This window comes from Hypomesus transpacificus, chromosome 19 (assembly GCF_021917145.1).
Source record: "Hypomesus transpacificus isolate Combined female chromosome 19, fHypTra1, whole genome shotgun sequence".
Lineage (NCBI taxonomy): Eukaryota > Metazoa > Chordata > Actinopteri > Osmeriformes > Osmeridae > Hypomesus > Hypomesus transpacificus.
In genome coordinates, this window is record NC_061078.1 from 7,797,338 (window position 1) to 7,824,427 (window position 27,090).

A 27,090-nucleotide genomic window follows, 5' to 3' on the forward strand; every position below is an offset into this window, starting at 1 on the left:
CGTAAACACGGCTCCAGAAATGCTCTGGAGGGACGCTCTGGAGAGCCTCAGGTGGGACAGGGAGGCCAGGACTCCCTGTGTGGAAACTGTCTAGTCAGCCTCGGAGCTGGAAGAAGCCAAACCACCGACTCCAAACTGGAGTCCTTCAAAACCTACCAAGATCACTTTGATCACAGTGAAATAAAGTCAGCCTGGAGACAAGGAATAGTTAGGAAAAGTGTGGCTTTAATGTAAACACAACATTCGATTGGCTCAGCACAAACATTCCACATGAGAGCAACCAATAAACTACGGAGGAGATAAGGGGTGCAGCACAAAAACATTCACAGTAAAAAACAGAAATGTGGTATAATCATATATATATACAGTACGGTGTTTAAGGTGAACATGGAACAAGTCAGAAATGAGGAGTGATATGTGATAGAGGAATGAAGTAGGTAAAGAGGGAGTAAAGAACTAGAGGGGAATGGAAGGAGTAAAGAGTGATAGAGGGAGGAAGGATGCTTCTAGGTGCACAGGTGAATAAATGGATAGCTGTACTTTTCCTCTGTGAAGAGAGAATGTGACCGTGTCAGTGGTCAGGGGCTTGGGGGGGGGGGGGGGTGTTCATTTCTAATGCCACTCTTCTCTCCACACAGCGCTCAGCATGTGGTAAGAGCCAGACACGGGGAGCGTATGAGGGGAGCAGGATTTGGGTTAGGAAGCAAGGTAGCAGAGTGGGGAAGCAGGGTAGCATGGTTAGAGTTGGGGGGGAGAGCGGCTTGTGGCCCTGACTGACACAGGAAGTGGTTGTCCCCCAGTCTGACAGGACAGGAAATAAATATGTGGCACGGGACTCTGGGAAGGACGGAGAAGCATGGAGCGCATGAGGCTGAAATCAATCAATACAAATTTGATGATAATAAAATGTATCATGTGTTTCTTCTATTACATTATTGTAAAAGGTTGTCAGATAGATAGTGATAGCCATCTATTGTTTACGTGCCCGCCCCCTTAGCTGTCAGTCTCAGAAGGTTGGCGCTGATATGACACTATTCACACTTTCTGTTGGCTGACGGGCATTTCATTACACTTTAGGAGGCCAATGGAGAGAGCTGGCCATACAAGAACCCCTCCCCCTAGAGTGGTGAAGAAGAGGGGAGAGACGAACAAAGCTGACAGGAAGTGCCCAGCACTGAGCACCCCTGGGGGAGTCCAGGGAAGAGGGGGGAGTTCTATCTAGGACAGCCTAACCACCAGCCCCTACCAGCTTTACACCCCCCCACCCCTACCCCCACCCCACAACATCACCACCACCTACGTTACAACATCACCTCGGCAACCGGAGCAGGGTGAGCTGTGTTTCCCATGCTGCAGCCAGAAGTGTTGCAGAGACTGTCCCAGTGCCGTGTCAGGTGTTAGCAGAGAACGCGTACTGGACTCCAGACACAACACATCTGGCTGAGTTGGGCCAGAGCAACACAGCCCTCCATGCTGATAGCTTAATACAATCAACAACAGAACAGGAAACACATTCAGCAGGAAACACATGTTGAAAACAAAGAAACAGAAGAAGAATGGTGTCTAGAATGGGAACAGAAACAGAGGGTCATGGTAGTGTGGTGTCAGGCGGCAGCTCTTTGGGTCCGTCTGGACGTGTAGATTTACATATTTATGCCTTTTTAATATCATCAAAATTATCATCAAACACCTCATACTCTCCATTGCAACCCCTGTCTGGGCCAGGCCTCAGTATAAGCCACACCCCCTCAGGTTGTTGGCGATGATGATGTCGGTGACGGCGTCAAACACTACTTGAATATTCCCTGTGTCTGTGGCGCAGGTCAGGTGACAGTAGATCTCCTTATTGGGTGAGCGATTCTTACTCTCAAACTGGACCTGGATGTAAGCAGTCGCGTCATCATACGAGTTAGCACCTGCAGAGGAGGAGAGGGGGAGGGGAGGGGGAGGGGAGTGGGAGGAAGGGAGGGTGTGAAAGGTTTGCTTCCATCACGTTGTGTGAGCAGTGTGACGGAGGTGTGGGAGGGGCCGTCACCTGTGTATTCAGGGAAACAGATACTCAAGGGGGACTTCTTGATCTTCTCAGCGAATAAATCCTTCTTGTTGAGGAAGAGGATGATGGAGGTGTCGATGAAGAACTTGTTGTTACAGATGGAGTCAAAGAGCATCAGAGACTCGTGCATGCGGTTCTGTCGCAAAAAAGACACGTACAAAATAATGAGTCTGTGGACTTGAGATTCTTGGAATTGTGTGTGTGTGTTTGTGTGAAAGAGTGTGTGTGTATTTGTAGAGTGTGTCGTTGCTACTCACAGTGGTCTCGTCCTCATGCAGCACCTGGTCATACCCACTGAGCGCCACACAGAAGATGATGGCCGTCACATCCTCAAAACAGTGGATCCACTTTTTACGCTCAGACCTCTGGCCTCCCACGTCAAACAGCCTGCCCCAGCAAGGAAAGCAGGTCACACATGCAACACGCATCACACGCCAACAGTTCACACTACGTCTGTATGAATTTCCTCAGCTGCATTTTCTGAACATATTTGTGTGGCTTTCTTCAAAGCATGTAGCTAACCTGAAGTGGAGGTTCTTGAAGGTGAAGTGGGTCTCTACAATGCCGGTGGTCTTGACTCGAGTTCTGAGGATATCCTGCTCTGTGGGCTGGTAGTCTGGTGCACCAATACGATCTAGACTGTCCAGGTAGCTGAGCAGGAGCGGGGAGGGGGAAGAGGAGGACACAGAGGGGGAGGGGAGGAAGGAAAGAAGGGAGGAGAGGAAAGGAGATTGAAGAACAGAGATTCTGAATTCTTCACATCGTAGGAATGTGTCACAGACTGTGTAATAGTTGTGGTCTATGACTGTTGGCGTATACCTATTTATAAACAAAATGGTAATTCAGGTGTAGCGATGTATCTATTTAGGTATTCCAGTTGCTAGTGGTTACTCACTACTGGGCGGAGTCATTGAGCTGGTACTCTCGGGCACGGTTGAAGCACTCCTGGGTTCCAGCGTCGCTCCACACACGCTTCATGGCCGTCAGCAGCTCTGCGGAGTAGGGCTCTGTGTCCTCCATACGACTCACCACATCACACACCAGCTTAGCATCCGCCTGGAAACACACACACACACAAGCCCCGAACGCATGCATGCACACACACACATACAAACACACACAATACAGTATGTGGAGCGTGAATGACAAGAGGGAGTGAACGGTTACGTTCCTGGATAAAGCTCGGGTAGCTGGAGGCGCACAGTGAAGTCACAGTCCTCTTTAAAGTGCACTTGGACGAGGGCAGGGGGGGGGGCAGCGTCACTGAACACTGGTAATAACCACCCCTCCACTGCCACACACACACAGAATCTGCACCCACCTTCCTGTCCTTGTCTCCAAACTCGATACCCAAGGAATCCATGGCTCTCAGGATGGCAGCCAAGCTCTGGATGGTGTTGCTATACACAACAGGCTTATACTGCTTCACATCATCCCCAGAGAAACCATCCTCATGGATAATCCTGCAAACACACACACACACACATCAGAACAGGCACACAGATATAACAATGTGCACACACACACATCAGAACAGGCACACAGATATAACGATGTGCGCACACACACGCGCACAGTTGCATTCACACCTCAGTGAAAACAGTGAATATTCAAGCAGATGCTTCAGCATGTCTGTCTCAACTCACCCTGAGAGCCAAACAGGGATTCTCGTCCCTCCCAAAACATACCACAGTGGCTGCCCCCATCTCCCCTCTCTCTCTCTCTCTCTCTCTCTCTCTCTCTCTCTCTCTCTCTCTCTTTCTCTCACAAACACAGCACCCAGACAGAGCAGCAGCCATTGATAGCCACTCTAGCCCACATCTGTAATAACAGAGTGAGGTGCCTTTCTTAATGACATTGATGTGGAATGCTTTGGAATCAGATTACAAATCCATTATACCAGCTCCCAGCACCATGAGATACAGGCACACTGCTGGACCAGTCAGCAACACGGAGGCCTTCCGCACGTCCACTCTGATTAATAATACAGAGTTCTACCATCGTCTACTAAAATGTAAAATACAGAAACTAAACAAACATCCTGACAGAACCTTCCAATATGCAACCCGACAATCCAGAGGCTTTCTCTTATTAACATTTCAAACAGCTGAACCCACGCACACACACATACATACACAGACACACAAGCTGTGTGGAAAGTCACTAAGTGCAGCTTCAGGTCGAGTCTTCCTGCTTGTCCCTATCCAAGCATTACATAAGCAACATAACCATATGGGTCTGGCAACACAACAAGCCACTGAGCTGCTCACTGGCGACCACCTAGAGAAACCTCCCTAGAGAATCTGACCAGAATACCGAAATGGAGGGAGGATGGAGGAAGAGAGGGAGGATGGAAGGAGGGAGAGAGGAGCAGCAGGATATGTGTACTGTGTTAAAGGAAAGAGGAGCAGGATGCGTGAAGAGGGAGAAGAGGAAAAGTGTGGATTTCTAATAGGATGCTTGAATGCATATCTATTTCGGTTTGAAATATAGAATATCCCGTCGGCGGAAGGGGCGCGGATCGTGGTGATATTTAAGAAAAAAATCTATTAATGTAGCGGTGTATAAAAAAGAACAGTGATTTAGATGAGTGATTTAGATTAGAAATAGAAAGGTTTAAATGAGGTTTTAGATTCCATATTTTCTGCGTAAATCCGCTTTTTAAGGCAAAGTACTCAGAGCGATATCAGGCACTTAAAGCCATTAAGATTAAAGCAGAGGTATTCGCTAATGGAGCTGTAGTGACCTCACAAATACACACACACATACGCATAAACAGACACACACATACACACAACACCCACGTATGCCAGATATCCTGGGGAAAAAAACGGACTGCATTTCAGCACCGTCTGAGTGAACAGCACCCCTGCGGCCCAAGTACCGACGGCCTGCATCGCCTCTGATTACCGTCTACAGGAGGTGCTCGAGTCACCGGCAGAGGTAGGCTACGGCCTCTGGAAACATGGCGGAGCTTTAGCGGCTCAGACTCAATATGGACACTGGAGGCGCAATCTCAGGCCTCGCCGCAAACGAATACGCTTAAATCAAAGAGAAGGACACTTACTTCATCTGTTTGACGATCGTGCTTTTGCCCGATTCTCCTCCTCCTGTAAGGAACAGAGTGCAGAGTGAGAGGTTGCTATCAGCACCACGGAGAGCACCACCGCCCCGGCCCGGCGCTTTCAGATCCATCCATTACCACCGAACCGTTCAGAACGGCCATCCCCGTTATAAAACGGTGTCTTACCCAGCAGCAGCAGTTTGACGTCCTTGGCAGCCGTGACTCCATCCTCTTTCAGATTTTTCTCGATGGCTTTGCTCCTGTCAAGGGCTGCGCGCTCCTCGGCGCTAAGTGTACATCCCATGGCTCGAGCCGAATGAACGATCCCTTCTTCTCCTGTTCCGCCCTGTCCCTCGCGACTCAATCACGGTGTATCTCTCTCGCTCGCTCGCACGGTCGGCTACTGCATGAGGCCCAGATTGAGGGCAAATAGAACCGGGGTCCGAAAAGGTTTTTTTTTCTCCGTGTCTCTGTAGCTCTCGCTCCGTCCCTCTAGGAGCGGGGGGTGGGGTCGTTGTGCTCGAGCCTCGGGGCTGGGGGTCTCTATAGGGCGGCGCTGATGACAGCGAGCGCGAGCGATCTCATCGTTCAATCTCTTCACAATAGCTGAGCGAGGAAGGCGGAGGGTGCGCGAGACTCACCTAGCGCAGACAGATCTCGCTGACGTCAGAGTCCAGGCAGAAGCAGTAAAATCACGTCCACGAGAGAGCGCGTTCAAATGGTGTCTTAGACATTAACGTTGCTCTCGTGGAATGATCTATTACCTATAATTCATAGTCTGGCACAAGGCAAAGAATCTCGCCTCCTCAGTGTTCTTATTAATAGGTGACCTGTAAATCTGTTTTACTATGATTCAATATTGTACAAAATACAATAAAATCCCTTTTATAATCCAGCAATGTGTAAATGTGTGCAAATGTGTGTCTTAGGTGTATTATATGTAGTGTGCTTCTATGTAAAAGTACATACAGGCTACTATGTGTAAGATAGTTTGTGTGTATCAAAATGTGTGCATTCGCCTGTGTGTGTGCATTAAAAGCTTCTAATCCGTGCATCACATCTGGATTGACAGGCAAGTGTGGAGGGGGAGGACTCCCCTCTAAAGCAGCTCTGACACTACCAAGGGACAGATAAACCTACAATCAGTAAAGGCCTCCACAACCTTGGCCTGCTCAGGCTACATTCTTGATCACATGAACCTTGAACCCTCACACTTATGCAATGGGACATATGCCAGTCTACAAGCAGAAAGGGCCCTATAAGAGCAACACTGAATGACTCCGTTTGTTTGTGCGTGTATGAGACAGAAAGAGCAAGTGAGTACTAGCAAGAGATTACTACCTCGTCAGTATACTGGGCCTTGTGTGGATATGAATTAGGTAATGCGTTCATTTCCCAAAATGGACTTTTACCTTCACTTCAATTACAGTAATGCATTCACAACGACACAAATATTAATCTGATTGCCGTTTTACAAATCCAACCCTTTATTTTGATTTGTTTGAACATGTCCCACATATTGCACATAGCTTTACTAAATGTACAATGGCAATGACATTGTGGTGACTGGTTCCTGATTGAGGGATTACATTCTGATCAGAGCAGAACTGGGCTGAGGTGTGTGTGTGTGTGTGGGGGGGGGGGGGTCAGAAAACTGCTCCACAGGTACTTTAGGAACAGCCTCCCACACTCAGAACTCTACTAGTTTAGTCAAAAGAAGGGTTGTTAAAAAAAGAAAAAGTCAGAATGACATAGAAATGACATAGAAATATGCACAATTGTAAAAGAGTCTCGCAAGCTAATACATTTCTGCACACATACACCAACACATATCACTTCACATACAGTTAACACCTACAATATAAGGACAGTAACCTATGTACCAGAGACCACAAAGATATACTGTATGAGTCAACTGTTCATCCTAGCCTCCTACACACACACACACACACACATACCCACAACAAGACAGTGTGTCAGAGCGTGTCAGAGAGTTCCATCTCATGGCTGTTTTTCCAGCATGTTTTCTGCCAGGCTGGTGAGTTTGCAGTCCTCCAGAGCTCTGACCAGCCTGCCCAGTCTGGCTGCCCGCCCCTCCGCCTGCATGAAGCGGCTGAGCAGCTGGTAAGCCTGCTCATAGAGCCCCTCTCTCTCGTACTCGTAAGCCAGGTTGTCTATGGCCGGACCCTTCAGTGCACGGCAGGTCTTCCCCAGGGCCCGGCCCACATGCTTCCACTGGCGGCCCACCCCGCTGGAGAAACACTGCAGGTCCGCGGCCGTCAGCATGCGGTCCTCTGATAGGCCGAGACATAGGGGGAGGGACTATTAGAGACATTGGGGGCCAGTGTGGGGTAAATAGGGTCTATGCTAGGTATTCAAGCCCTGTGAGAGGGTAGGTGGGGTATGTGTGAGCTAGGGAAGGACATCACAATCTACCATGAAATCTTCCTAATTGGGTTTGGGCAGCATGGAATGTACTCACCAAAGGCCTTCTTCTGAAAAAGAAAGCAATTGCTGGGCACTGGAGACACTTCCTGTGTGACCTGTCGCTGAGGGTTGTGGCCTAGGGCCTGGTTCTGCAACTGCTGCTCCAGCGCTGTGACCTCATCATCCCGCAGCCTCTCTGGCTGAGACGTGACATTGTCATTTAGAAACCAGTGGTGTAGTCAGTGGGTATACAGGCTATCCATGGAAACCAAGTACAAAATAGCTAGTCTCTGGGCCAGGGGAGGCATTGGAACAGTGAGGCATACCTGTGCTTGGTGGATGTGCTGCAGACAGAGCTCCAGGGAGGGGCAGTTGTCCAGGGTGTGCGTGCCGGCCCTCAGCTCTGTCTCTGCCTCGAGCTCCAAGGGGCTGGTAAGCAGACGGCAGGAGTGCTGGGCGAGGGACTGCCGCACAGCGCCTGAGCTGTAGCTCTCCAGGAATCGCCGGCACACGGTGGCGTCCACAAACTTCACCTCCACGCCCAGCCGGGGGTCGGCATCGTGCAGCTTCAGGATCTCGTACCCCACCAGACCCCCCACTGAGTCTGGTCACAGGACAGCACAGGAAGGCCAATCAGACCACAGAAACAGTATTACATGAACAGGACTACCACACACACCAATCTTGATGAACAACACAGGTACACAGATCGCCATGTCAACACTCCCTTTGGCTCAGAGACCGGGGGCTTACCTGTCAGGGTGAGCTTGATGACCTTGAAGACGCTGAATTTGCCATGTGGGTCTTTGTAAAGGGAGAGCAGGTTCACAGAGGGACACAGCGACTGCAGGAACAGGACAGCACAGCCTGTCCATGGGACATCCTTCACACTGTGCATATCCATACTCTGGAACACGCACACAATAAGGGGGTCAGATGGCTAAGCGGTTAGGGAGTCAAAAGGTTGCCAGTTCGATTCCGGGCCGTGCTAAATTACGCACTTCACCCAATTTGCCTCTGGGAATGTCTCTGTACTTACTGTAAGTCGCTCTGGATAAGAGTGTCTGCTCAATGACTAAATGTAAATGTTAACAACAACAACAAACACTAGATTTAAGGTCTAATGCTCCTTGATGTGCATGTCTCTTCCTTCTTCTCCTCGTCCTGACTCCCTGTTCACCTCTCCCTCTGAATTGTTTATTCTCTAAATTCATGAGTGGGAATTCTTTTGTCTGAGCTCAGTGTCCCTGTCATAAGCTCCTGTCTGAACGTTGAGTCTATTCGACAAGTGACACATGAGGACACTTCCAGGGTTATGAATCAATCCAAGCAGAAAGCAAAACAGCTGAGTCTGTGTGTTGGTGACCAGTGAACACAGGTGATTATCTATCCTCAAACTCACAACTAACAATCTACGCTGGCTTTCCATGGACCTGAGATCCATCTCTCCTACCTTGAAATTATGTAAATATGACTTTATCCCCCAATCTGTACAGTGCCCCTCTAACCCCACACCACTGGAACCTTAACTTCATCCACATGCTCTGGGGATTCTAGTGCACATGCACACCAAACAAAGAGGGGCTGTGTTGAGGGTAAACCAAGTGTGGCACCATGTGCTAGATTTATGGACAAATCTTAAAAGACCATCTCATCTGGATTACACCTATATCCTCGTTTTAGGACTCCGACTCACAAGTCAGCCTATGACCATCTACCATAATTCATACTCCAGGTCTTATAGTGAGTGATGGGAAGCTTAGTTCAACCAACAGATGCACCATAGATGCGCAGATTAGTGTAACTGTAGATTAAAAACGACATGTTGTCTATCATTGACTACTTCTGTGTATTGAGCTATACCAGTCTGTATATCAGTCTGTCAAGGGTTAACTACGTAATATCTTCCTAGAAAGCCAAGTCTGGGCCAACAGTAGTTAGGCCTATAGACCTTGATGTAAAAAAAAAGGAATATAATAAAAACTGTAAAATAATACTGTAACTTTCAGTTGTTACACTTAATAACTGCATACAAGTGTAAAAAGCGAAAATATTTTTTTATCTGAAATATGGTCCACAGTGCCAGATACAGAAAATAAATCGAATCATAGCGCGCGGCCAGTGGGTCACATGACGAGTGAAATTCCATAAGATTTTCGTAGAGGCATGTGTTGTTTATGCCATTACAGATAAAACAACACCCTTTATGTCCACAACACTCAACACAATTTTCCTTTGTTATTTGTCAGTAGGTGTTGGGCACATTTAAATGGGCCTAATTAAAGAAAGCATGCCTTGTCGAGACAAACTACTAAAGCCATTAGCTGTTTAAAATTCGACAAAGTATCAGAGTCAAGAGAAATGAAACGGAACCTAACTTCTTTCATTATTGACAAGAAACGTAACGATTCACATCGTTAATTGCTTGTTTACAAGATGTGAGTCGTTATTTCAGTTTTGCTGTCTCTGCTTACACACTTCAACATTGTTTCATTGTCATAATCTTACCTTAAACATGGAAAAAGTTAGTTCTGGGCGGCTAAGCGTCCTACCCAGCAGAGCACACCCACAGATACAATAATTTCTTAGCAGGCTATTGGTCAAAGGGAAACTTTTGAGTACTGTGATTGGTGAATTCAGATACAGCTTTACAATTGGCTGAAGTAAAGACTTTTACGGGAAGGAAGTAGTTCAGTTACTTATTGTTAAACGCCCGTGGTTTGTTGTCTTTTGAAGCGTTATGGTGTTTTGTGGAATACTACTTAAAAGGGTAGTGTTGCAACACTGGTAGCCTACTAAAAAGAAAAACGACTGAATATCATGGGACTTTTGGATGTTGACAGAAATTCTGAACCCATATTGAATAGTCAAATAATCATATTCCCACCCCCGCTTCACTCAAAATTGAAACACCGTACATGACAAAAATTCTAGATGTGAACTGCCTCACAATCGACCACAGGAAAAGGAAATGGCTCATTTCTGAACAGAATCTTCCTGAAAAGATTAAGCCCTATGAAGTAAAAGTGTCCCTTGAAAAGTGTAGACGGTCAGTGTGTCAAAAGTATTACATCAGGATTATAACATGAACATAAATATTAGTTGCTTTGGCTCTTACAAATATTCACTCTTTCACACAAATACTCAATAAAAATGGACAACAGACATTTCTCTGCTGTAGCCCTAAGCAGACCAAAACCGAGTTACCATGGTAACAGGGTATACCTGCCTGTTCTTTGTAATGTAGAACTATCTGACATCATAGGGGCCCACAGACTGACCGTTTACACACTGATTTATTAGAAACAATACTTGAGACATACTCATTCATAATAGACAAAGGCAAAGTCGTAGAAGCCTTTTGAGCTTTCATGGGCAGCTAGCCTGCTGGAGCTGCTCTCATTAATATGTTTGACAAATTTGAGTGTTTCCTTGTCTCTGTAGACGAGCGCCAGGGAGTTGTCTTCTGGATACACTGTCAGGAGCTGAGGAGCGGAGGACACCATGTGACAAGTCACAACCATGACAACGATGACAACCATGAACATCTTAATAATCAGCTGCCATCTGCACATAGCCCCCCACTCTCCAGGGATCGCTGGAGGCCTGCTGCTTTACAGAGAAGCCACCAACACACATAGGATCAGTAATATTGCAAGACAAGAAAGAAGCAAGGAGGGGTTGCATTTTTTAGGCCGCAGCTGAATCTCACCTCCTCATCCTCCTCGTTGGCCACATAGGAGGTAAAGCCTCCACACTGGGCCTGCCAGTCTGGGAGAGAGAAACATGTCACACTCACGTTGGCTTGGTATCAACAGTTTTTGAGGACAGTTTGTATGTGCGTGTGTCCCTGACCTGAACATCCCAGAGGCAGCAGCAGGTCCAGGGCGTATTCTGCTGATGCAGCATCAGCATCGTTCAGTAGCGTGAAGTCTCCATGAGACCAGCGACGCAGCTCCCCGGAACACACAGGCACGCTCTGCACTGGGGGGCGGTGGATACAGGGGTGATCATGCTGCTAACAGACATGCAACCATGATGGTCCACACACATACACACACACAAACCTCTGACTTTGATATTCTCGTCTGCTGTTGGTCTATCTCCAGATGAGCCTGTGGCACCTCTATTCCTCATGGCCGCCTCATCTTCTTGGTTCTCCTCCTCCTCATCCTCTTCTTCTTCCTCCTCCTCCTTCTCCTCCTCACTGTCTTCATCACTGGGGCTCAGGTAGTGCAGTCTCAGGCCAGTGAAGTTGGACAGCAGTAGGAAGAAGGCCTCAGAGCAGAAAAGCTCCCAGCATGCACTCACACACGGAGGCAGGGAGTCTAACAAGGCCACTTCATAGCACCTGTACACATTTAAATGCCTCACTGTCATTTAAAACCAGCACTACCATTTGGTTATTACAATATTTCTCTCTCAATCTCACCTTTTATTGGGTGGACCCCGCTTGCACCACTGGACCTGGGCCAACTGTAATGCTTCACTCACCTCCCTAAACTTCTCCTCCTGCAAAGAAAATGAGTGTCAGGCCTGTCTGGTCTCACCTAACAGGAGCTAGACACAGGTGTGAGGTTTGGGCAGGGAATATAAAGGCTGTACCTTGAGGAAGTTTTTGAGCTGGATCTCTGAGCTGTCCTCAAATTCTTCCTGAACTTGAGACTGATAAACACAGTCTAGATAGAGAGGGTTCAACCACTCCAGCAAAAGAGTCTCCTGTAAGTACACACACATGCATGCACACACGCACACACACACAGTTAAATGACAAAGAGAATAACATGAATTTGGACAAGAAATGTGTACAATAATCACAACATAACCGACTACAGTCACAATAACAACCAGTCTTCTCATGCACACACTCTAACATACACACACTGACACACTCTTCATACACACACTGACACACTCCTAAATACACACACTGACACACTCCTACATACACACACTCACACACTCCTACATACACACACTCTTACATCTCTGGGGAGGTGGGGGCTCCTGGGGATTGGGGGCTCCATGTAACGAGGTGGGCGCTCCAGAGATGGGCCATGGAACCAGCCACTCAGAGACAGGCGACACTTATCCTCCGACAACACCTCTGCAACCTGCACACACACATGCCATTACTGTCTAGGACGCACACTGTTCCAGTCAAGAACACAGCAGAAAACCGAGAAAAGAAGGACAGAGGCTGTGGTGAACTTGTTACCTGGTGGAAGGAGACGGGTGAAACCTCAAACAGAACTAGAGTGTTCCAGCAAGGCACCAGAGACTTCACTATACTCTGGGGCTGAAACATACCTAACAATTAAACACACCATGTAACTTTTCAGACGCACATACACATATCGGGAAATTCCACATTCTGGCACTCTAACTGAAGATCTCTCTGTCAGGATATTGATGCTCACTATCAGTGCTGTACAGATCCAGCGTGCCTCCATCACTGCTCTCCCAAGGGGGCACCAGGTACAGGATAAAGGCCACACGTCTGCCCTCCAACTCATCATCATGACACAGTAGAACATCTACAGACAAAGGGACCAGCACACAGAGAATAAAGGATTGAGAGAAAGCAGGTGTTACAGACATCCTATTAAAGACTTTCCGGAGCTATGCCCGTGAACACTATGATAACCCTAATACTAGAAGACATCATTCTAATACTTCCTGACCAAGGTGAGAGGAACAGGAAGTAATGGACCTGTATACTGGTACTTGGCACAAGAGATATCCACTGTCGTCTCCAGCTCCACCTCCAACACCTCTCCAAGCCAGGCTCGGAACCGTCCAAATAGTGCTGCCCTGTCAAAACAAACAGTATATGTAATACAAATATCCAAACACTTGAATATTAACAGATAATATGATATCATATGGGGTTATTAAAGGCACTCTCTCTCTCTCTCTGCTGTTACAGATTTACCTGAGGCCAGTGATGTGAGGCTCTTTTCTCTTTTTCAGGTCATCTGACTGTGAAGGGAATTAGGAAAACCAACTTGTTACCACTCCGGAGAAAATGGCCTGCTAAAAGCTACGTGTGATCCTATACCTGTCTGAATTTGTACAGGTCGTTGGACTTCGCGTGAAAATTGAGGTCTAGTAGTTCTCTATGCAGGTTCTCTGTGAAGGCCTCGCTGTGAAGGAAGTTGCGTATGGTGCAGTGAGGGAAAGGCTCGCAGTCCAGCTCCAGCCCGCCTGCGCAAAGCCACGGCGGGGAAGACAGTTGATTTATTTACAACACTTTATTCACCGTTGATAAGGGCCATTAAGCACACTGGCAGTACAACACATTTATTAAGGAAAAGGTGTGAAACAGACGAGTATGCCGAGACGACACTACACTACACTGTCTCACTGAGATGTAGTTATATAGAATAGGGCAATAGGCTATTTCAACAACAACTAATCTACAACATATACCTAGTTTGGGGGATAATGAATACTTGGCTGTATAGACAGCAAGCGTTTCATTGTATGCGCAAGTTAGCTATGGAAACCATGTGACTGATGCTGTATAACACATGTACCTAGCCAGCTAAAAAGCTTGGCGATCTAGCAAGCTAACTGCGGACTAACCATGGCTGTACTGTGCTCGCTGTGCCCAAGCTTCCTTCACCGCCTTCTTCACTTCCTCGTTGTCAATAACGGGGGAAAGTTCTGCTGTCTCCTCTCTTTTCTTTTTCTTCTTTCTTTCCTCTGAGTTGTTGCTGTCATTTTGGTGTCGCTTAGAATTCATCTTAGCCTAACAGTGTAGGTCGCAGACATATTGCGTCATAAATACGCAGCTGACTTCAGCACTCACTTCTGTAGAACTGTTGTAATGTAAAAAATAAACTTGTTTTACATCCAGTCAGCGTTTTATTTTATGCGTCTTTTGACAAAGAAAATGGTGTTCCAGAATGTTGTTCTGTCCAACATGTTTTCATGTGGGGATGTTTTACAATTACCTGTTCCATTGCCGAAGACTTAGTAGAAATAAGTCTTCACTGTAAAATACCTTTTTCAAATTCATTTGATACTGCAGTGTTGAGCCATCAGTGAGTAGGCCTTCTGTTAACGCATCACCATTCAACAAACCCCACACTTGGGACATTTATTTTAAAAATGAACTTTTCCTTGAAAGGACCGCTTTATTAAAAATGCATGACATCATCACAGGTTAAAACATAACATGAAACTCAATGCTGACGTTTTTTTATGTATTTAATCAAAATATTTCTCTTCTGAGAGAGTGTAAAATCAGACCCTCTGGGATAAACATGAATCAGACAAAATTAGCTGGAATTTTCAGCTCTACAAAAAACAAAAGGTCATCAAATAGTACTTTCATCCATCCACCATAAACTACCCCTGCAGGTTGTTCAGGAACGGCGAGAATTCAGAGGTCAGCTGCAGTAAATCCCGGCCAGTTCTGCTTCCCATCAACCCATCCCCCCGTTTCCCAGATACGGCTGCACTCACAGAGACAGCCCAGACCCTCCTCTTCTAGTTGTAAATAAAGTTGAACCTAAGAAAGTACAAAAGTCATCAGTGATTTGTAAGATAAATTGTCCTATCTGAATTAACGCAATCTCTAGTGTGCTTGCACACACACAAATACCACTGCAGAACATACCTGCTCAGTAGCTGTGGTAGGCTGGATATGATTGGTCCATAGCCAGGGGCGTTGTCATAGAGCTCGAACAGGGGAGCAGCAACTAGCTTGTAATTCTTGGGGACAGCAAACAGGGCTAAAGAACAGAATAAAAGCAGCAAGTCAACTCAAGACCTTTCGTCATGAGCACCAGCAGTCTACTAGGCACAGGACAAGAACGTTAATAACATTATTATTATTAGGTACGCCTCCACAGCAAAATTTGCGGGGAGATGGCTGAGCAGTTAGGGAGTCGGGCTATTAATCAGAAGGTTGTTGGTTTGATTCCCAGCTGTGCCAAATGACGTTGTGTCCTTGGGCAAGGCTGTTCACCCTACTTGCCTCAGGGAGAATGTCCCTGTACTTACTGGAAGTTGCTCTGGATAAAAGCATCTGCTAAATGACTAAATGGAAATGTGGGATAACGTTGCTGTAGCCTAGTCGATGTGTTACATCTTTCTGTGAAGTGACCCTTACCTTTTTCCTGCAGCTGCACCAGAAACAGTTTCTTATGTTCCTTCGGTTTGGTAATGTGGGCTGGAATGTAGGGATACTGTAGTACAGAGTAAAATACATCAGTAACACATACAAAACCTAAACAATAACTGAAACAAAACACATAACATCATCATCATCATCATTAACATGTAACTAGAATGCACCAGAAACAGCAGTATAGTTCTCCTTCCTGACATGAGTCAACGTGGGGGTCTGCATACCTGAGGTGGCTCAAAGTTGGGACGCCACCAGTTGCCGATGCAGTCATCGATCACCCAATCCTGCTTCACTCCATCCTGGCGGCCCAGGATCTGACACACACACACAGAGAAAACAATAACGATGGTAAACTTTTACTGACCAAATCCTTAAGACAAGGAGAAAAGGCCCCTAGACATATGTGTACCTCTGTCATGAGGCGTTTCAGCCCCTCTACTTCATCCTCCCCTGGGCTTAACTCTCCACCAGGCCTGTAGATAGAGAACCGTGTAGCTAAGCAACAGAGAAGCACATCATGCAACAACAGAGTGACCAGTACTGCATAATTGTGGACATAACTCACAGTTTGAAGAAGGTTGTTCCCAGCTGCAGGAGCAGCACATGCGGTAGCCGGTGTTCGTGGACAATCAGCACACCCTCCACCGTCCTTCGCATCCCCATCTTGTCGAACTCCTCCCGCATCCTCTGGAAGCGTGCGGCCACCGAGCTATCCTTCTCATAGAGAGGCTCCTTGGTACCAAATGTGTAGTTGGTGAGGGGGTATCTACAAGAATGCAGAAGTAAGCACATTATACAAGGTTTCAGATTGGTGCTAGCTTGCTAGCTTACAAGCTAATACTGTTACAAACAAACATAATTTCGGTTTTAAAAAAAAAGAAGAAAAACACACAACAGGACTTCGCCTTCCTACTTACAGATTTATAGTTCGTTCCAGAGTGAGTGGTTTTGCAGGCGCGCTCATGTATTTGTTACCAAATTGAACAGACCCACCACGGGGCCAACCGGTGGACGAACGGTTGGGAGGCACGACAGACATGACTCCTAAGCAACTTAGCACAATTCACCTGTATATTACCCTCTGGTAACAATGAAAACCTTATAATTATTAGATATAATAACAAAGAAAATGGAAGGGGACATGCACAAATCGCCTCCTCGCTCCCTTTTTTCCCTTTTCCGTGCAATTGAAATGTCAATCATTATTGCATTAGCGCCACCTACCGTTGTGGAGAGTAACTTATGTACTGCATCCTCGAATAGGTGGTTTCATTGCATATATCGTAAAACTTGTGATGCCTCATATACAAATGCCATAACGAAGTCCATAGCAGTTAGAGCTATTTGGTTAATAATCTCCATTTCATAGGAACAGCAAGCAGTAACCACACTGTATATTCAAAGCAGCATGACTCACAATCACAGAAGGTCTTTGTTTTTGGCCTACAGTGTATATCCTCATCATCTCCAACAATAAAACACAACCAGGATATGAATTGTGCTCAGTGTATCTCAAACAGCCCAGCGTGTCAGAGCTGGCATATCTTGGCTGTTGTGTCGCTCAGTTATTCCAATTAGAGTAATTCTGAGGATGGAGCCAGACTTGCCAATGGAAATGCAGCATCCGTACTGGCACATCTCCCGCATTGCGCCAAGCGTCATCATGGCCTTCTGCGTCCTACTGGGCATCCCTGGAAACCTGGCAGTGGTGGTGGTGGTGGTAAGAAATCTGGAGCGTGGGAACTTTACTCTGCGTCTGATGCTGAACTTGGCTTTGTGTGACCTGCTGGTCCTGCTCTGCCTGCCTCTTGTCATCTATAACCTGCAGAAGAACTGGGACCTGGGCCCCGAACTCTGCAAGACACTCTTTCTCCTACTACATGGTGGTCTGAACGCCAGCGTGCTGACCATCACCCTGCTGAGCGTGCAGCGCTACATCCAAGTACTTTACCCTCAGAACTGGGCAAGGCTTGGTCGCCTGGGGGAGGAGGCCCTGCTGTTATTCTTGTGGGGGCTTGCAGGGCTCATAGCCTGCCCCTCCCTCTTAGTGCGAGACATCAGTACCAAGAGCCTCCTCAGTTCCTGCTCCTCACACTACCCAAGCAGGGCTGTGGAGATGAGCGTGCTGCTGCTCCAGACCGTGGTGGGCTTCCTGATGCCCTGCTGCATCCTGGGAACCTCCTACTTCTTCCTCCATCGCAGGGTGAGTCTGGCCTCTCAGTTGCGACAGCAGCGCCTCACCAAGCTAGTCGGCAGCATCATGGTGTCCTTCTTCTCCTGCTGGGCTCCTCTACACCTGTTCAACATGCTGGCGGCGGTCAATGTGGCCTTGAAGAACAAGGAGTTGTACCGGGTGTGTGAGATTGCCTGGGACTTCCTCATCGCCTGCTCCACATTCAACAGCTGCCTGAACCCTTTCCTCTATGCCTTTGCTTCTTCTGACTTCCGCAGGGACCATCCTCAGCCCACCAGCACATAGCAGCTGAATGGACCTTTGTCTCAAAATACAAATATTTCAATAGAAATTATGTTTCTATCGTTTGAAATTTAAATAAAAAAGAACTGCCATATTAAAACTTTAATGTGCATAAACTGCTTTACAAAATGTATTAAATACAACTTTTTTCAAAGAAACAAAAGGTTGAGTAAACACAACATAGAATGTAGCAGCCTGAGAGTAGGAGAACTGTAACTAGCTGATGAAGGCTCAGTTCACTGCTGTGTAGCCTTGGCAACGTCTGTCTGCTTGGCAGGAAGAAGGTACTTGACTGCCCAGTCTAACAAGCTGTCTGGAACTCTAGAAAATAAAACAAACCAACACACAGATCTTAGCAACAATTATATACATATTCACTCTTTTTCTTTAGCAAGCACCCAGATACTCACAAAAATGTTACCACTTACTTAAGTTGGTAGAGATCCTGGCGGAGCTTATCTGATGGCTGGTAGGAGTACAAGAACAAAGTGCCATCACTGTGAACCTGAGAAGGGATAAAGGGATATTATCTTGGTCATTCCATCACCTGGACTATGAATGTACATTCCTGCAGCCCGTCAGCCTTACGTTAGTGTGTCTATCCTCTGGTCCTGCTGATGGCTTACAGCCAGGCCCCTCCCCCCTGCTTCTGGGAACCAATAGAGACTCAAACAGCCAGGAGGGTGGGCTGATGACCTGCTGCTCTGCCTCTTCCTCCAGAGGAGCAGCTGTGAGGAGCTCATTCGTGTTCTTCCTGTGCCTCCTTTTTACCCACCCCACCCTTTCCTGCTCAAAGGGATGGGGCTGGAGTGGAGGGTTGGGGGCTTGGATGCAGGGAGAGTGGCAAGAGGGGGCTAGGTTGTATGAGGGGCAAGGTCTCTGGTATGGAGGAAGTGAACGATCCTCTGACTTCTGGCTGACCCCTGACTTCTGGGAGGGCACCTGGGTGCTGGTTGCCATGGGGACGGGTGCTGGCGGGACCAAAGGGGGTTCAAGCAGAGACAGACTCTCCTCTCGGAGCTCTGAGGCCATAGATACTGAGAAAGAACCAATGAGAGCTAGTTTACATATCAAGCTTTCCGCATCACAACTATATTTTTCTATTTGACTTTGTGTGTGAAGAGGTTTAGGAACATACAATCAGATGAGGAGGAGGTTCTGAGCATCTGTTCAGCAGGAGCAAACATGTCCCACGGGTTGTCCCTGATGTCTTTCCCTCCGGCTTGAGCCCCTTCCCCTCCGAGACACTCACTAGAATGAGTGGTTCCATGGACAGGAAGTGTAATCTCAGGACCAGAAAGTATGATCTCATAACTTGGAAGTGTGACCTCATGGCCAGAGTCTATTCTCTCAAGAGGGGCTGGCATTTCTGCCAGCCTGTTACACTGATCTGTGATTGGTCGAACAGTCTCTCCATGCCGGGAAGCATTCAAGGCAACGTCTTCAGAAGGCGGGACTAGTCCACTCTGGGTACAACTGCCTTCATCTGAGAACAACACACATTAGCTCAAAAAACAAGCAGGTGCAGGTGTGAGTGCGTATAGTGTACACGTGTTCTAGTGTGTGTGTTCTAAATTGTGAGTGAGCAGGTGTTACCTGAGAGATGCAGCTCCTGTGGGATGAGAAGATGTGAAACAGGGACACAGAACACTTCTTCCTCCTGCAACAAACACTTGCTCAGCACACACATATATACATGCAAATATATAATATATGCAAACATATGTTTTTTTTTAATAGTTTAGTAACAACCACAAATGTATGGGCATACAAGGTACCACTTAGTTAGGGCAGTAATACAGAAGTATGTCAATATGTCCCCTGAGTCCTCTACTCCTGTTTGGTCAGCTCAGGTGTATTTTATAATAGCTCCCCCAGCCACGTGAATGAGCTTAGAGAGCAATCCCAGGCTGTTACTCTAGCACACTAGTGGTGTAGCTCCAGACCCACCTGGTATGTCAGCCTGTCTGCAGCCCAGCCAGAGGGGCTGGACCGCACCTTCAGCAGCTGCCCCACCTCCTGCAGGAGCTGCTCCCTACGCTCGTCCTTCCACTCCCCCAGCAGCTCCGACAGGCTGAACACTGGACACGGGACAGACATGTTACTGGACACATGACAGACATGTTACAGACATCAACACATATATTGAATCTCTGAAGAGTCTTGTACCATTCTCGGTGTGGACAGAATCTTGGTTAGAGAGGGACCTAAGGAGGAAGGAAAAACAGCATAATTACAATATCTCAATGCTCTGACACATCAGCAAGCGAAGCGAGAAAGCCCCAGACACCCCGGTCATAGCAGGGGAGGGGGGCACTTACCTCCAGGTGTCATAAATCTGCTGTTGGACCGAGGGGAGTGTTGTGCTGAAACCAGAGTCAAGAGAGCTTCTGTGTTAGCTGGGTATAAATAATGCATCAGTGTGGTGTGTTTGTGTCCAACATTCCCTCACCAACAAGGGGGACTGTCTTTAGGAGCTCCATACGCTGTAGTGATCAGTTCATCAATCCACAGGAAGAATCTGCACTTTGTCTTGAGTTAAGGAAACATAACAATAACAAGTTATTATTGAGTCATATTCACAGTTCTTTCTCTATACGTTAAGATATTAGCATACCTTTACATGGGCCCTATGGAACTGCAGACTGTATGACACTACACAGACAGTGCAGTTAGAGAGACTGGACAAACACTCCCTCTCCTCCTGCCTGCCAAGGAACATGGAAAGAAACTCACTGCACACATACTGTCACTGTGTATTGATGGCAGTACTGTCTCAAATCTGGCTGGGAAAGGTTAAAGAAAGCATTTCACTCATGCTCCTCCATGTTGCCCTCTGCAGGGGGACTCACTCCTGCAGTGTGTCCCATGCCTGCTGCCTGAGCAGGGCAGGAATCTGCACCACACCATCAGAGAGGAACAGCACCATGGTCGGCACGGCAACATCCTGGGCCTGGGATTCGGTCATCTGGCCCACCTTCCCACATTAGACATGAGGCTCTTCTTATTAGACTGTAGAACAACAGCACAGGCAACCAATATGAGTAAATATTTGCTGATGATGTCTGAGTAATAACATTACCCCAACAACATGTGCCCATAAGCGTCCGTTCTCCTTGGTGCCATAGTTGAGGATGGTATGCTCTATCCAGGGTGCAAGCTGCGCTCTCCTGCCACGCGACATGGCCACACCTCTGCACCTGCAACGACAGTGGGTACATGTATTCAGTTAATCTCTAGATTACACAATATCAGGGACATGAGTTTGTTTTCATATGTGGGTGGGACAGATTTGTTTGGGAAAGGATGCAGCCGTTACATATCTGTGTGTGTATGTGTGTCTGGGGGGTGTTATGGGGAACTGATTTGCCGTTTCAAAAAGTGTGTGGGACTTGACCAGATTAACAAAACATTACAGGTATTTTCAGAGGATTGCTTTGGAAGCAGAACCCCAGAGAGCAATATGATACACACAGAGTCGCTACAACTCTATATTTGTACTGGACAGCAATTGTTGTATGCAATCATAGTATATTATCAAATGATTCGAAGTATCTGTTTCGAAAATTGCCGTTTAATAAGACAGCTAGTAAGACAGGAGACCGCTTGCAAGAGCTCTAATCAAAAAATGAGGAGAGACTGACTGATAATTTAAAAACTTACCGCCTGTAGATAATTCTTATAATGTGTAGGAAACGGTGAGATAATAGCCTAGGTGGGTTTTGGAGAACTTTACCAACACACAGTACTAGTATTTAAGGAATAGTAAAGACAGCCTAATGTTTTGTTCATACTTCCGCGGGTTCAGCGGGGAGGTGTTACTTTGTTTTCATTCCGTTGGGAACCACTTATATATATGGTTCCCACTGCATTCACATTGCAGAGATAATACATATTGTCACTACATTTGGTCATTTAGCAGACGCTCTTATCCAGTGCGAGGCTGTTATTGTATTATTTTCAGTGAAATCTAGACTTCAATAGATAGGCCTACATATATTCAAAATCAGCTAAATCAGCAAGTATGCTGATACCATGTTCTACATAGTTTTTGACGTCGATACAAGTGCACTGACAGTCCGCTTGAACAGACTGACAAGACAGCCGCCAGAGGTCGTCTTTTCATTTGAGTGAAACGCAAAGGTAGGATGATATGGAGAACTCAATCTCCTGTGCAATGTTACTGTCCTCCCCAATTAACTTTGGCTTAGGTCCTTCCCCAGACATTAGGCGCAGCAGAGACAGGAAACAGACAACGAATGACAGATTCAGTATTACATTTAATAATCATAAGTAAACTTGTATGTGTCTCATAACCATCTATTGTAAACATATTTCACCACAGTAGTTGTCTTACATAATCATACGTGCAATGCAAAGATAAAACATACGTACAAAAAAGACACTGTGCTGGATCAGTCCATTAATGTTACTTGGAGGGGGTCTCAGTTCTTTGGTCAGCTGATCCACCCTCTAATGTGCTGCTGTGATGTGGTCCCTGTACTCAATTCCATAGACTCCCCCTCCCTCCTTGTACTGTGGTATCTCCTGCCCCTGTCACAGTAGTTGGTCCCATCATTTTCTGCTGCTCATTGAATTCGGTTACCTCTAAAGTCTCTCCTACCTGTTTATCTCCATTCTCCTCTTGGGTTTTTACTCTTTCTTTTAGCTGGTTCTCTTCTATTTCATGGCCCTGCCTAATGGTACCATCTACTCTTTTCAGGTCCTCCTCTTTACTCACTTCTATCCTTCCAATGCTGTCATCCACTGACTTATTTACTTTGACTTTCTCTGTGTCCTTCTTGTCATCTTCATCCATCTGGCTTTCATCGCTTCCGTTCTTTTCAGGCTTCTCTTCTGTTGGAGAGGAGTGGAAAGATGTATTCCCTGTCCTTGTTGTCACACACACACACACACACACACCAAGAAGATTTTTGTTGTTGTTATCGCATGGACTCGCCTAAGCCCTCACTCATGGATATCTTCATGGCAGGCTGTGAACTTGGTTCCTCCTCACATAGAGGGCTGGCTGAGGAGAGGCTGGCTGGGGAGGGGTCGGCTGCCACAATAGGGTCTGGACTGCTGGAGACACTGGTAGGAGTGGGCGGAGGGGTTGTTGTGACAGGCAAAGTGGCGGTAGTGAGAACAGCAGAGTTGGTGGTGGTTTTAGAGGAGTTAGTACAGTGAATAGCATCAGAGAGGGTTGGAGTAGTCAGATTAGTTAGGGTGGAAGTAGAAAGATGACTTGAGAAGTTGGTAGCAGCTGAGATGGAGGAGTTTAGGACATTAGTGGCAGAATCAGAAACAACAGCTGATTGTGTAGAGGTGGAGGGGGGTATTATGTTGGGGGTGTTGGAGAGGAGAGGGACCACAGAGCCAGGGAGGCTGGGTGGGGGGCTGGAAGCACCATCAGTTGTGTTAGTGGTAGTAGGGCTGGTAGTGTTGGTCATTGATGTGTCAGGAACAGGGTCAGGTTTAGTGGGTACAGGAACTGAATTAGTTGAGGAGAGTTTAGGGGAGGAGTTTGTGGGGTCTGTAGTTGTTTCGGTGAGAGAGGCACTGATACTGGCAGTAGGAGCAATATCAGTAAGGTCAGGGGAGTAGGAGAGACACGCTGCAGAAGAAAAAGTGGATCTGGGTGTGTCAGGGAAAGAGTGGGCAGTGGGGGTCATGGATGTGGACCCACGTGTGGTGGTGGGGCCCGGATTAGGCAGGTCAGGGGTGGGGGTGACAGAGTCAGTCTGGTCTGGGGAGGAGGAATAAATCTGAACTGGGGTGGAGGAGTTAGGCTGGTCGGGGGTGAGGGTAATAGAGTTAGCCTCGTCTGAGGAGGAGCAGTTAGTCTGGTTAGGAGTGGGGGTGGTGGAGTTAGTCTCATCAGGGGTAGGGGTGATGGTGTTAGTTTCATCTGGGGAGGAAGAGTTCGGCTGGTCGGGGGTGGGGGTGATGGATTTAGTCTGGTCTGGGGAGGAGGAGTTAGTCTTTTCAGGGCTGGGGGTGATAGAGTTAGTCTGGTCTGGGGAGGAGGAAATAGTCTGGTTGGGGGTGGGGGTGATAGAGTTAGTCTGGTCAGGGGTGGGGGTGACGGAGCTAGTCTCATAAGGGGTGGGGGAGATGGTGTTAGTTTCATCTGGAGAAGAAGAATTAGGCTGGTCTGGGGTGATGGAGTTAGTCTTGTCAGGGGTGGGGGTGATGGAGTTAGTCTGGTCAGGGGTGGGGGTGATGGAGTTAGTCTGGTCGGGGATGGGGGTGATGGAGTTAGTCTGGTCGGGGGTGGGGGTGACAGAGTTACTCTGGTCGGGGGTGGGGGTGACAGCGTTAGTCTGGTCAGGGGTGGGGGTGACGGAATTAGTCTTGTCGAGAATGGGGGTGATAGAGTTAGTCTGGTCGAGAATGGGGGTGATAGAGTTAGTCTGGTCAGAGGTCGGGCAGGGGGTGGGAGATCCAGTAGGGATGGGAGCAGCAGTGCTGTTAGAGATGGAAGGGTCACATGACGATGTGGGGGAGATGGTTTCAAAGTGGGTGGCAGTAGCTCCGTGTGGGCTGGGTGCAGGTGGAGACGTCTCTCCTTCCTGTATCTGAGTCAGCTCATTCTCAGGGGTGTTGCGCCCACTGGTGTGGGCAGGGCCTGAGCCAGACTTAATGAGGGGCTTTGGAGGCAGAGCCGGTTTTCCTGCAGCCTCATGGGCTGAGGCACTGAGTCTGATCGGCCGTCTTGTGTCTGGAAAGAGAGTGAGAAAGTTCAAGTAACTAACATGAAAAGATCTGTGTGTGTGTGTGTTTGTGCACGCACGTATGTGCGTGTGTGGCCGTGTTACCTGAGGAGGTGGACATTGTCCGAGGTTTCATGAAAGCTGATGTTGGATCAGGTTTGTTGTCAATGATGGTGCCCTCAGATTCTGCCTTCTTCATCTCCCCCTCCTGACTCTGTTTAACCATCCCATAGATTTAGTCCTCTTCTCCTTCCTCACAAGTATGTCAATTCACAAGCACTCATACATGTGTACACACCCACAACCACATACCTGCGTCTCTTCTGGTGGGGCTTTGGACACACCAATGCGTTGCAGCATGAGATGCAGCTTCTGTTCAAAGCTGTGCTGGCCCTCGCTGGAGTGTTTCTGAAACAGACAATGAGAAACAGTTACAGTGGTCAGAGGTCAAAGGTGAACAGACGGCAGGGGTCACCCTCACCTTCCCATGTGTGGTGTTTCTGGCTCCCCCAGCACTGGTTGCTGTGGAGCCGGACAGCAGAATGAGAGACTGGGACTTCCCCTCCCTCATCACCCGGCGGGGTTGAGCCTCCCCCCGCAGAGGGGTGGGGCCAGAGGACTCCGTCACCACGGCAACTGATTCTCCAATGACAGCGACGTCACTTTCCTTCTCTTTCTCCCGCTCTTTGTCTTTGTCATGTTCCTTCAGTTTGTCCTTCTCGGCCCTTGCAGCATCCCTGAGGGGCCGAATAAGATCTGCGATGGATGTTTTTTTTGTCCGCCCCTCCTGACTTGTTTCTGACTTTAAGCCGCGCCTTTTTCTCAGGGTAAAGAACTCGCCCAGCTTCTTCCTGAGGGTCCTGGAGGGGGCGGGGCAGGGGGCAGCACTGGCTGGAGCCACTTCTGGCTCAACCACCTGCACTTCTTCATCCTGCTGTTTTCTGAGGAGCAGAGCGGCACACAGGTGTCGTCTGGTTAAACAGACAAAGCCCTGAGCTACGTACTCATTAGCAGTCAGCATCTAGACAAGCTTTATCACGGGGATGTTGGTGAGGTGCATCGAGCGTCAACATGTCTATGTTGTGATTAGATACTCACAGGGTGTCGGCAGGGAGGAGTCTCTTTGTGAAAAACTCCTCAACTCCCTCGTCCACCCTCCCATTCAGCTCTGGAGCCTCATTCTCACTGTCTACAACTGGGTCCTGTAAACACACACACACACGTTGGATGTTTGTTAACAGGTGCTACTGCTCCAGTGGAAAGCTGATTGGTCATGATGTGTGGCTGATAGGAGCTGCTGGTACTATCAACTTCCTCCTCGGCACCAGCCTCTATTACATCATGTTCTCACCTCACGAAGGCAAACGCCCCTCACACCACTCTCTAGTATTTACTCCCACATGAGCAATGTTCAGGTTATTTGATCCTTGTATTTAAATCAACAGTGTGGTTCAAACAGTCATATCCAAGAGCAATTGATTGACTCAGAACATCATTATGGTGTGATGATGTCATGTGCTGTCGCTGGGCGGGATAGAGGAAAGCAGATGGAGTTTCAGTCTCCACCTGAGACAGCTGCTTGGTCCAGCTCAGCGGAGCTCACAATGGACATGCACAGGGCTGATACAATAGCTGTGTTCACACACACATACACACAATAACACACACACACAGGCACACACACACAGTCACGCACACACACCCCCGACGGAGAAAAAGCCCACCAGCACGTTTGAGCAACATAAAGCACTGGCACACACACACAATCCATCTACACCCCAAAATAATTCATCCATCCATTTTACACACTAGCAGCTGTTTGCTTGAGTTATTCAAGCATATCTTCTCTTTCCATCCCTCCCTTCCCCCTGCCTCTCCCCTCAGCTCTCCCCCTCTTTCATAATGCCTCCTCACACACCACCCCCTCCCCCCATACCTGTGTCCTGCTGGGCCGGTGGTGCTGGTTCTGTCGGTGTGGTCGTGGTCGACTGCGGGTGTAATGCCTCAGCACCGGCCCGCCCAATGGCAGCTCCATAAGGGGAGACACGGCACTCCGTTGCCGTGGCTCTGTTGCCGAGGCACCGTTGCTAAGAGCACCAGCAGCAGTATCTAATGCCGCTGCTGAGGTGGGCGGGGCCAGGGTGGCTAGACTGACAGATACAATAGGGGGCCTTGCCCACCCCTCCTCTCTGAGCCAGTGAGGAGACGTTGAGTGGA

General features: G+C 47.8%; 7 protein-coding genes across 8 annotated transcripts; 1 reads left to right on the top strand and 6 right to left on the bottom strand.

The window, feature by feature from the left end:
- Positions 1-1,053: 1,053 nt before the first annotated feature.
- gnao1b (guanine nucleotide binding protein (G protein), alpha activating activity polypeptide O, b) lies at positions 1,054-5,718 on the bottom strand. The gene is made up of 8 exons (XM_047042245.1): positions 5,304-5,718; positions 5,121-5,163; positions 3,375-3,516; positions 2,949-3,109; positions 2,576-2,704; positions 2,311-2,440; positions 2,036-2,189; positions 1,054-1,916 (listed from the first exon to the last, which is right to left on the bottom strand). The coding sequence occupies exons 1-8, from the start codon at positions 5,419-5,421 to the stop codon at positions 1,729-1,731; spliced, it is 1,065 nt and encodes a 354-aa protein (XP_046898201.1). The 5' UTR covers positions 5,422-5,718; the 3' UTR covers positions 1,054-1,728.
- Positions 5,719-6,586: 868 nt separating this feature from the next.
- Positions 6,587-10,149, bottom strand: tradd (tnfrsf1a-associated via death domain). The gene is made up of 5 exons (XM_047042446.1): positions 10,053-10,149; positions 8,298-8,451; positions 7,871-8,148; positions 7,600-7,744; positions 6,587-7,411 (listed from the first exon to the last, which is right to left on the bottom strand). The coding sequence occupies exons 1-5, from the start codon at positions 10,059-10,061 to the stop codon at positions 7,119-7,121; spliced, it is 879 nt and encodes a 292-aa protein (XP_046898402.1). The 5' UTR covers positions 10,062-10,149; the 3' UTR covers positions 6,587-7,118.
- A 672-nt stretch (positions 10,150-10,821) lies between these two features.
- Positions 10,822-14,327, bottom strand: ogfod1 (2-oxoglutarate and iron-dependent oxygenase domain containing 1). Of its 2 annotated transcripts, none has more exons than XR_006957709.1 (13): positions 14,133-14,327; positions 13,606-13,751; positions 13,480-13,526; positions 13,258-13,358; positions 12,965-13,081; positions 12,763-12,854; positions 12,530-12,658; positions 12,150-12,263; positions 11,977-12,056; positions 11,612-11,895; positions 11,400-11,523; positions 11,257-11,315; positions 10,822-11,029 (listed from the first exon to the last, which is right to left on the bottom strand). XR_006957709.1 is itself a non-coding variant. In XM_047042445.1 (13 exons), exons 1-13 carry the CDS (start codon positions 14,290-14,292, stop codon positions 10,868-10,870), a joined length of 1,620 nt encoding a protein of 539 aa, XP_046898401.1. In that variant the 5' UTR covers positions 14,293-14,327; the 3' UTR covers positions 10,822-10,867. The 2 variants fall into 2 exon arrangements, 1 of the variants encoding a protein (XP_046898401.1); XM_047042445.1 differs by having other exon boundaries at positions 11,400-11,528.
- Positions 14,328-14,652: 325 nt separating this feature from the next.
- Positions 14,653-16,885, bottom strand: nudt21 (nudix hydrolase 21). The gene is made up of 7 exons (XM_047041937.1): positions 16,602-16,885; positions 16,250-16,450; positions 16,094-16,157; positions 15,909-15,998; positions 15,667-15,742; positions 15,172-15,286; positions 14,653-15,063 (listed from the first exon to the last, which is right to left on the bottom strand). The coding sequence occupies exons 1-7, from the start codon at positions 16,721-16,723 to the stop codon at positions 15,042-15,044; spliced, it is 690 nt and encodes a 229-aa protein (XP_046897893.1). The 5' UTR covers positions 16,724-16,885; the 3' UTR covers positions 14,653-15,041.
- Positions 16,886-17,275: 390 nt separating this feature from the next.
- LOC124482032 (leukotriene B4 receptor 1-like) lies at positions 17,276-18,163 on the top strand. The gene has a single exon (XM_047042355.1). It carries the CDS (start codon positions 17,276-17,278, stop codon positions 18,161-18,163), a length of 888 nt encoding a protein of 295 aa, XP_046898311.1.
- An 89-nt stretch (positions 18,164-18,252) lies between these two features.
- acd (ACD shelterin complex subunit and telomerase recruitment factor) lies at positions 18,253-21,969 on the bottom strand. Its single transcript, XM_047042051.1, has 13 exons — positions 21,824-21,969; positions 21,243-21,360; positions 21,013-21,137; positions 20,778-20,868; positions 20,613-20,692; positions 20,482-20,526; positions 20,330-20,367; positions 20,111-20,241; positions 19,757-19,820; positions 19,299-19,646; positions 18,749-19,197; positions 18,589-18,665; positions 18,253-18,481 (listed from the first exon to the last, which is right to left on the bottom strand). Exons 2-13 carry the CDS (start codon positions 21,342-21,344, stop codon positions 18,397-18,399), a joined length of 1,635 nt encoding a protein of 544 aa, XP_046898007.1. The 5' UTR covers positions 21,345-21,360; positions 21,824-21,969; the 3' UTR covers positions 18,253-18,396.
- Positions 21,386-26,908, bottom strand: LOC124482037 (capping protein, Arp2/3 and myosin-I linker protein 2-like). The gene is made up of 9 exons (XM_047042362.1): positions 26,810-26,908; positions 25,972-26,075; positions 25,355-25,814; positions 25,186-25,281; positions 24,979-25,087; positions 24,453-24,881; positions 23,847-24,176; positions 22,868-23,017; positions 21,386-21,396 (listed from the first exon to the last, which is right to left on the bottom strand). The coding sequence occupies exons 1-9, from the start codon at positions 26,906-26,908 to the stop codon at positions 21,386-21,388; spliced, it is 1,788 nt and encodes a 595-aa protein (XP_046898318.1).
- Positions 26,909-27,090: the final 182 nt, after the last annotated feature.

Excerpts from the sequence above, each read along its gene's own strand:
- gnao1b (XM_047042245.1), bottom strand. The coding sequence starts at position 5,421 with ATGGGATGTACACTTAGCGCCGAGGAGCGCGCAGCCCTTGACAGGAGC. Across the intron at positions 3,110-3,374 it reads TTGGAGACAAGGACAGGAAG|GCGGATGCTAAGCTGGTGTG; the intron begins GTGGGTGCAGAT and ends GTGTGTTTCCAG. Across the intron at positions 1,917-2,035 it reads CTGTTTCCCTGAATACACAG|GTGCTAACTCGTATGATGAC; the intron begins GTGACGGCCCCT and ends CCTCCTCTGCAG.
- tradd (XM_047042446.1), bottom strand. Across the intron at positions 7,745-7,870 it reads AGCACATCCACCAAGCACAG|CCAGAGAGGCTGCGGGATGA; the intron begins GTATGCCTCACT and ends GTCACGTCTCAG. Across the intron at positions 7,412-7,599 it reads TTTTCAGAAGAAGGCCTTTG|AGGACCGCATGCTGACGGCC; the intron begins GTGAGTACATTC and ends TCGGCCTATCAG.
- ogfod1 (XM_047042445.1), bottom strand. The coding sequence starts at position 14,292 with ATGAATTCTAAGCGACACCAAAATGACAGCAACAACTCAGAGGAAAGA. Across the intron at positions 12,659-12,762 it reads CACCCGTCTCCTTCCACCAG|GTTGCAGAGGTGTTGTCGGA; the intron begins GTAACAAGTTCA and ends GTGTGTGTGCAG. Across the intron at positions 11,316-11,399 it reads GCTGCCTCTGGGATGTTCAG|ACTGGCAGGCCCAGTGTGGA; the intron begins GTCAGGGACACA and ends TCTCTCTCCCAG.
- nudt21 (XM_047041937.1), bottom strand. The coding sequence starts at position 16,723 with ATGTCTGTCGTGCCTCCCAACCGTTCGTCCACCGGTTGGCCCCGTGGT. Across the intron at positions 15,743-15,908 it reads CCAACTTTGAGCCACCTCAG|TATCCCTACATTCCAGCCCA; the intron begins GTATGCAGACCC and ends TCTGTACTACAG. Across the intron at positions 15,064-15,171 it reads CTACCACAGCTACTGAGCAG|GTTCAACTTTATTTACAACT; the intron begins GTATGTTCTGCA and ends GTACTTTCTTAG.
- LOC124482032 (XM_047042355.1), top strand. The coding sequence starts at position 17,276 with ATGGAGCCAGACTTGCCAATGGAAATGCAGCATCCGTACTGGCACATC.
- acd (XM_047042051.1), bottom strand. The coding sequence starts at position 21,344 with ATGTCGCGTGGCAGGAGAGCGCAGCTTGCACCCTGGATAGAGCATACC. Across the intron at positions 19,821-20,110 it reads CAGACAGGCTGACATACCAG|GAGGAAGAAGTGTTCTGTGT; the intron begins GTGGGTCTGGAG and ends TGTTTGTTGCAG. Across the intron at positions 18,482-18,588 it reads CAGGATCTCTACCAACTTAA|AGTTCCAGACAGCTTGTTAG; the intron begins GTAAGTGGTAAC and ends TTTATTTTCTAG.
- LOC124482037 (XM_047042362.1), bottom strand. The coding sequence starts at position 26,908 with ATGGAGCTGCCATTGGGCGGGCCGGTGCTGAGGCATTACACCCGCAGT. Across the intron at positions 25,088-25,185 it reads CCCCACCAGAAGAGACGCAG|AGTCAGGAGGGGGAGATGAA; the intron begins GTATGTGGTTGT and ends ATGGTTAAACAG. Across the intron at positions 23,018-23,846 it reads TCCGGGCCCCACCACCACAC|AAGAGAAGCCTGAAAAGAAC; the intron begins GTGGGTCCACAT and ends CCTCTCCAACAG.